This window comes from Crocodylus porosus, unplaced genomic scaffold (genome assembly GCF_001723895.1).
Source record: "Crocodylus porosus isolate Cpor-Errol unplaced genomic scaffold, CroPor_comp1, whole genome shotgun sequence".
Lineage (NCBI taxonomy): Eukaryota > Metazoa > Chordata > Crocodylia > Crocodylidae > Crocodylus > Crocodylus porosus.
This window is the reverse complement of record NW_017728951.1, coordinates 30,502,572-30,510,098: the sequence shown is the minus strand read 5'-3', so window position 1 is coordinate 30,510,098 and position 7,527 is coordinate 30,502,572. Positions and strand designations below refer to the sequence as shown.

The 7,527-nt window shown below is 43.5% G+C and overlaps 2 protein-coding genes across 6 annotated transcripts in view; one reads left to right on the top strand and one right to left on the bottom strand.

Annotated features, from left to right (window-relative positions):
- LGI1 (leucine rich glioma inactivated 1) overlaps positions 1-282 on the bottom strand; it is a 35,196-nt gene extending 34,914 nt beyond the window's left edge. For 2 of the 4 annotated variants that reach the window (XM_019555913.1, XM_019555914.1), the window contains exon 1: positions 85-171. Coding sequence is in view for 1 of the 4 variants with exons in the window: in XM_019555917.1 (XP_019411462.1) it covers positions 85-168 (84 nt within the window). In the remaining 3 variants the exon portion in view is untranslated. Of the gene's footprint in view, positions 1-84 lie in introns of all 4 variants that reach the window. The other 2 variants (XM_019555917.1, XM_019555916.1) reach the window with 2 other exon arrangements.
- Positions 283-492: 210 nt separating this feature from the next.
- The window catches only part of LOC109324080 (protein FRA10AC1), a 50,949-nt gene continuing 43,914 nt past the window's right edge, over positions 493-7,527 (top strand). For both annotated transcript variants that reach the window (XM_019555920.1, XM_019555919.1), the window contains exons 1-2: positions 493-592; positions 6,206-6,273. In XM_019555920.1, coding sequence (XP_019411465.1) covers positions 560-592; positions 6,206-6,273 — 101 coding nt within the window. In that variant the 5' untranslated portion in view covers positions 493-559. The remainder of the gene's footprint in view (positions 593-6,205; positions 6,274-7,527) is intronic.

Here is a 7,527-nt window from a genome sequence, read left to right as displayed (position 1 = left end):
GGGACAGAGGAGAAAGCAGCAGCGGGGCGGGGAGGGGAGGGAGGTGCCTCTGAGCCCTGAGGGGAAGGGCAGGGGGGACCTCACCTGCTCGGCGGACTTGCAAATAAGTCCCCGGAGGCTCCTCGGTGCGGTGCTGTGCGGCCCGAGAGAGGGGCCCTGCCGCCCCATGCCGTTAAAGGAGAAAACGGCGGACAAATCTGCGGCTTTGCCCTGCGAGCAGTGGCCGCGGCGGCTGCGCGAGGCCGGGCGGCAGGCCCGCAGCAACGCACCCAGCCGTTGCCTCTCGGCCAAGGCCCAGGCGAGGTTGCCGGGGGCAGCCCCGATCCGGGCCTCAGCCCAAGGTGCCGCTCCCAGGTTCTCGCCTGCCCTGATCGGGGAAGGATCCCGCTACCTCCCCCTGCAGCGCGGGACACCCGGCTCGGCTCGGCTCGGCTCTCTGTTTCGCGGGCCGCGGTTTCCGGGCGGGCCCTTGTCGCTGAGGGACGCCGCGGGAGTCAGCCCCAGTTGCTGTCTCCGGGCTGCAGCAGCCGCCGGGTAGGGCCGCGTCCCCGTGGCAGCCATGGGGCCAGCCCAGCTGCTGCTCGCCGAGGCCGTGAGTACCCGACCATACCCTACCCCTTCCCGTGGGCGGCCGCCAGGGACCCATCACCCGCCGCTCGTGAGGCCTGGGGCCGGCGGCGCTGGGGGTCTGTGAGGGCGGTGGGAGGCTCTGTCCGCGCACAGCCCTAACACCAGGGCCCCCTGCTCTTCCCTCAGCACCTGTGGGCCCGTGGACTTCTCCACTCATCCTTCCCTGACACCCTGTCTTCGGGTCTGACCCGCACAGCTGCCCCAAGCAGCGCCAGGCTATGCCTTTCCTTAGCCAGGATGCTCTTATCACAGAAATACTGGCTGCGTTTCATTTGACCACCTTGGGGAAAAGCCTGGGCAAGCTGAGCTTATTGAAGCTGGGGGCTGGACCCCCACCAACAAAGCCAGCTGGGGACTTTAAAGGATGAAGGCTTAATTTTTATTTGGCCAGTCCTTCATCAGGCACTATCCGTGTGAGTGCCACCTGTGTGCGGTGCCTAAGTTTTAGGGCTGCTGACCAGGTAGTATAGCATGTGTGTGGCAGGTTTTCCACTTCCCTTCTTTGGTCGACCTAGAAAGAGTTCAGGAAGTGGCCTGGAAATGCCACAGCCTTTTGGAGCTGAATACCATCTTAGCTCTTGTGGGTCTGGCGTATGCCATTCAGTGAGCAGCTTGACAGGAGATGGCAGTTTTTATAGCTCAGAGCACAGGTTCCAACAAAATGTGGACTAGAGTGATGGCGTTGTGTTGGGAGGATTTATACGCCATTGCTGCTTCTACATCAGGGCATGTTCTGGCACCATTTGGGCACAACAACAGTGCAGATTGGTATCTGTGATATTTTTCTGACTCCTTTGTCACTTGAGGGCTCTTCTGAAAAATATAAAGAATGTCTTTGGCAATCCCTCACAGTTGAGGATGATTGTCTTCCATGATTGTGTGTCTGAAGATGGCTGATGGGGCCTATCCGGGTTAAATACATCTGACCTGCAGTAGATTGTTTATGTCTGGGGTGGATGATGCTGGATTCTTGATTGTAGGTCTGGGACGCCCTGCTTTTACCACTCCCACTTTTCCATCTCCTATTGTTGTCATGAGGTTTCAAAGTACTGAGATCCATGCAGCTCCATTTAGAGCAGTCCTGGGCGATAGTCTCCCACAAATTGACATGGGTTGCATTTTTTTAAGTTGGCCTTGAGGATGTCCTTGAACCATTTCATCTGCCCTCCTCCTGAGCATACCTTTTGAGCATACACCTTACATACTTACATAAAAGTTGTAAATAATGGCTATTTAGGAAATTCATACACATGATGTACCTCCCCAATACACATACCTCATAGGGCTTTGCAGCAGCACTGCAGCTAATGCCTAAGCAACAGCTATGTCTCTGCAATATGAAAAGAACAAGATTATTAGGAAGATGATGAACAGAAAGGTGATCATTCATACTACTCGGTATTATTTGGTAAATCTGTTTACCTCTCAGTAATATTTCAGTAAGCACCTGTTTCTCTCCCAAGAAGTGATGCATCTCTGGGAGATCTGTTGTGTTACAAGGGAACAAGAGAAGGGGAAATTACTGGGTTGTATAGAAAATCTTGGAGAGATGTGATTCCTCCAGCATAGTTCTTCCTCTTTCCTAGAAGAAAGCATGAGAGAGGCAAGAGAAGCTAGTTTCAAAACAAAAACAGGAGCCAAAAACAACATTAAAAGTAAGAAGTTGTCTTTTGGCTTTTTTTTTTTTAAAAGCCATTCAACACTTAAGTTGGGTGGAGTTGCAGACACTCTAAAGAGTAGAGCTAGGATACAGAATGACCTGGATAATTTGGAAAATTGGACCACAGTCAGGTCAGTGTGATTCAACAAGGACAAATGCAAAGTCATATGCATGAGACAAAATACTTGCATGCATGCACAAATACATGTTGGGGAATGACTGGTTAGGCTGCAGAACTGCAGAAAAGGACTTGGAGGTTATTGTGGACCATAAGCTGAATATGAGCCAACAGTGAGATCTTTTTGCAAAAAAAGCCAACTATGTGCAGGGTTGTATTAATAGGAGTGTCACTTGCAAATCAAAGGAAGTGATTTTTCCACTCCCTTCAGCACTGAGGCCTTTCCCAGAGTGTTATGTCCATTCTTCCCCCCCTCTTTGCAATCTGTACACATGCTTTTTGAAAAAGTCCAGCAGAGAGCAACAAAAATAATTAGAGGCCTGGGAAACATGACTTGTGAGGAAAGTCTGAAAGAGCTGGGGTTTGGTCTGCAGAAGAGCAGATTGTGGGGAGGAGGGGCTTTGATGAAAGTCTTCAAATACCCGCAAGACAATTATAGTGAGGAAGGAAATGGTAGCTCTTCAGGAAATTCATACATACGATGTACATCCCCAATGCATATACCTCATTGGTATACTTCATTTACAGCAGTGCTGCAGCTAATGCCTAAGCTTTTTTCTGTGGCTGTAGGGGTCAGAACTAGGAACAGAGTCCTCAAGAGTAAGCAGGGAAATGAGGTTGGAGATTAGGATGAACTTTCTGACTATGAGACTGGCCAAGTATTGGAATAGGTAACTGGGAGAATTTGTGGAATCTCCATCCTTGGAACTTTTTAAGGGCAGTCAGTTGACTGGGATGGTTTAGCCATTGATGATCCTGCCTGGAGCAGAGGGCTAGACTAGATGACTTTGTGAGGTCTCTTCCAGCTTTCCTTTCCTAAGAAATTAAGGTTTTTAATAATTTTGAGTAACCATGTAGAGATAGCAGTATTTAGCAAAATATAAGCCCACCAATGGCTTGGCAAAACTTTTAAATGATACCTTTTACTTTCCAGTATCATATTTGCAAGTGTGAGAACATAGCCCTCACACATTATCATAATCTTCATGAAGTAATATTGGTAGGCAGGAATTTCTTTTTACAGCTAGGGTAAGTTGTACCTTCCCACTCCTTTTAAAGTGGTGCTATTTCTGTTAGTTGTTTGCTAACATATATTATTACAGGGTTTATTGAGCTGGGCACCATACAGTCAATCTCTGCTCCAAAGAATTTTCAGAAGAGGAGAGAGAGAATATGAGAAGGGTTTTAAGATACAGGAAGAGTGACCATTTGCAAATGTCATATTATTGTATTAATTGTAGGGAGAATATCACATCTACTCTGAAGCCTGTGCTCACCTCCAACTTACTACTTGGTGCAGTGTCATTTTTGGTCTATAAACTCTTCTGTGGTTTGTTTCTGTCTTTTTAAGAGGCTGTCCTGGCAAAATTGCCATGGTTGATGAAAACAACAAGAACTCGCGAACTGGTGGAAGAGTCCAGATTCAGTAATTGTCTTCAATTCAGTAATTATTCTCTCAGGTTTTTGTTGTAGGGGGAAGAATCCACATGTGAAATTAATATGATGTAATTAACTGCACCAGCATTGGCTGCTCCCAGGTGTAGTGTTTACACATGCACTTGGGACTGCAGCATGTTGAGCAGACCCAGTCTGGCAGGGGACTGAGGGGTCAGCCCCAGGCTTCAGGTGGCTGCATTGGGCAGCAGAGGGGCTGGCTGAGGCTAGCCAGCAGGCAGCCCCTACACTTTAGCACCCTTGTGCCCCAGCCAGTTCCTGTTACAGTCTGCATGTATGTTTGCTCACATGCAAGTACTTTGCCATACTATCTTATGGCAGAGTTAATTTACTGCTCCCTAATACCTGCACATGCTCCACTGAGGAGCTGATTAGTCTACTCTGCAGTAAATTGTATGTGTAGATGTACCCAGGATGTAGGAATTGGCACCCAGTCCAATATCCTGTATATCACAGTAAGCAATATCAGATGCTTACGAAGGAGGTGCAGAAACATCTTGGAAAAAATTGTCCCTGCATAAGTATCATTCTGATTTCTATGAGTTAGAGGTTGGCTGAACACGATTTATTATCTCTTCCAAAATGTGATGTTACTAATTCTCAGAATTTGGGGTCTCCTTAACATCTATACAAATGTCCAGTATCTTTTTGAACTTTGTAATGGTCTTGGTCTTAGTGAGTTTCTGTAGGAGCAACTTCCACAGTTTAATCCCAGATAGAAAAATGTTTCCTTTGGTTTGGTTTTTAATTTCTTTCAGTTCAGAAATCTTTCATTTTCTTTGGATGTCCATTTGTTCTTGCATTATGAAATGGGGAGATTAGAAGTTGTCAGTCTTTGTTTTTATACCATGTACTGTTTTATATACTTTTGTTATGACTACTTTTACTTTGCTGCTTTTTCAGTCTCTATACATATGCCTTTTTCTGTGTCCTTGACCATTCTGATTACTCTTCTCTAAATCTTATCTTTTCTGCAATATCTTTTTTGAGATGTGATGACTGGTTCTGCACACATTATCTCAGCTGTGGCTATACCATTGATTTATATGAAAGCATTGTAATACTGTTTTTATTATTCATCATCTTGTGCCTTTGCATCCTAACATCTCTAGCTTTCTTTGACCACAATTGCACACAGTGCAGAGGTCTCATTGAGTGGTCACAGTGATTCCAGCTTCCTTTTTTTGAGACAATAAAATTAATTTAAAATCCTCTAATGTATATGCATAGCTTTAATTTTATCCATCCAGTATCCATTAATTTACATGTATCAATGTAGAATGTCATTTGCTGTTGTCTTTTCCATTCACCTAGCTTGACTGAGTCTGTCTGAAGGTCTTTAAAGACTGTACTAGAGTTAGCTAACCTCAACTGATTCTGTGTCATTGTTCTTAAATATAGCTACCTTATTGGTTACCCCCTTCCCAGATTATAAATAAATGTATTGACCAACACCCAGGATGTAGTAAAAGACTTTGAGGTTCTTAAATTCACCATTTAATTGTATTTTCTTTCTGCCTCAGCTAATTTTTCATTCATGAAAATACTTCGTTTTTCATCCCGTGACTAGTTAGGCTTCTAGTAGACTCTTCCATGAATCTGGTCAATTTTGGGGGGGAAATCTAAGTATGTTGGCTGGTTCTCCTTCCTCTACTATACTATTCCTTGGCTTATTTGTAGAATACTGAGACATTAGTGAGACATGATTTTCCTTTGCAGAAACTGCTAGTTAGACTTGGTTATATCAAAATCTTTCAGATGTCCTCCTTTTACCACTTTTATTGCCATTTCAAAAAATTAGCCGGGAACAGGTGTAGAGTTTACAGGCCTCTAATTCCCTTCATCACCCCAAAAGCTGTTTTTTAAAATACAGGTAGAACGTTTCTTTGGAGTAGTCACTTTGTAGGTAAAATTTGGGGAAAGTATTTAGCTTTCTTACTGGGTTGGAGAGACTACTTGAGTTGATGGGGCAAGTATGTATTTTATTTTTAAATAATCTAGGTGTATGGGGAGATTAAATAAATCCATGTATAAAATGATTTGGAGGATGTGATAAAATGAAGTGGTCTGTGAGAGAATATAGTCACTTTGCATTATATTGTGTGTGTATGGGAGGGGGAATATACTTATTTGTCCAATGAGTTTAGCCATTTAGGAAGTAACAACTGCATTATTTTTTGTTGTTGTTCTTAAATCGGAAGTGAAGCACTGTGGAGATTATTATGCTGTCATCATTTTTATTCATTAGGCTTACTGGTCATGTTGTTTTAAATTATTTTCAGGTACAGAGCCGGGATGGCTATGATTCTGATTTTAGTGATGATGAGAAAGGAGAGAAATCTGTCAAAAGGTAATTTACCTTGTATTTTGTATTTTTTTTTTCCCCAAAAAGACTTGCATCTGTAAACCAGAGACCCTGGCATAGTGGGTTAACTCTGATATTGAAACTGTTTATGAAAAATAAGGCTAAACGTTTGATTCCTGTGTCTCTTGCTCCTCAGGCTTGTCAGAGCCTGTTGTCTTCAAGGAGCAACTGAGAAATATCAGTTCTGCTACATCCATCTGGTGTCTCTGTGCCTCTTGTTTCTCACAGTTGAGTGCTTCATTTTCCAAGCATTAGCATCAACTGCTGGGGTTTGGCTGCTCTGTTTACTTTCCTGTCATTTTTCTACACCCATCAGGACCTGTGGAACTGCTAAGAGAGATCAAAGCATCCAAGGCCAGGTGGCAGCAGGCCTTGTAGGAATAGAACACCTGCTTGAAGAAAATGAATTGCTGATGCAGCTTGGTTGTTACTTAATTTTTCCAGCCCGTTTTCTGTGACAAACCTGAATTCAAGAGACCTAGGAAATGGATCAAATTCCACTTAGCCCTTGAGATGTAAAAAACATTCCGTTCTTTAAACCCAATTCCTTGTTAATTTCTTTAGTGGTTTATACAAATTGCCACCCTGAACTTTGCATTTTTACTGTCATCTTTATTGGGGAAACTTTTGGTGCTGTGTAAGTGTGCTTTCCTAACCATTTGTCCACAATACTAAAATTTTTGGTTGTCTTTATTTTTCCTCAAGGACTTTTTTATTCTTCAAGTCTTCTTGCTTTTATCGGGCTCCATTACAATCAGGTTTTGAGCACAATGTATTTTTTTTTTTCTTTGATGGTGGTAAAGGGAAATGTTTTGTGTTGGATTCGTTTTGGGCCTGACCTTCAAAGTGCTTTACTCATTAGAAGAAATTTGGCCATTGTGTGGGTTGTTTTAGATTTTGTAGTTGTTCTCTATTAAAAATATTCAAGGTTTTAGTTCAGTCTTAGTTTGTTTTTTTTGTAAGTGCCATTATGCATTACATCATGCAAATTGCCAAATGAAATATTCAACACTGGGAGCTGTTTCAAAGAAATCATCTTCTTTACCATTTGTTCTGGCATACTCTTTCTGGCTCTCAGTAATGTTCTAACGAAGGTTCACTGCCTTGTGTTGAAATGTATTCCCACGTTTGCAAAAATATCTAAAAAATCTCCCTCATGGCATTGCCTTTGTGGAGCCATTCCTTGCTTCCATCCCTCCCTGCAGTAGGAATTGTGTGCCCAGCCATGTAGTCTAGGAT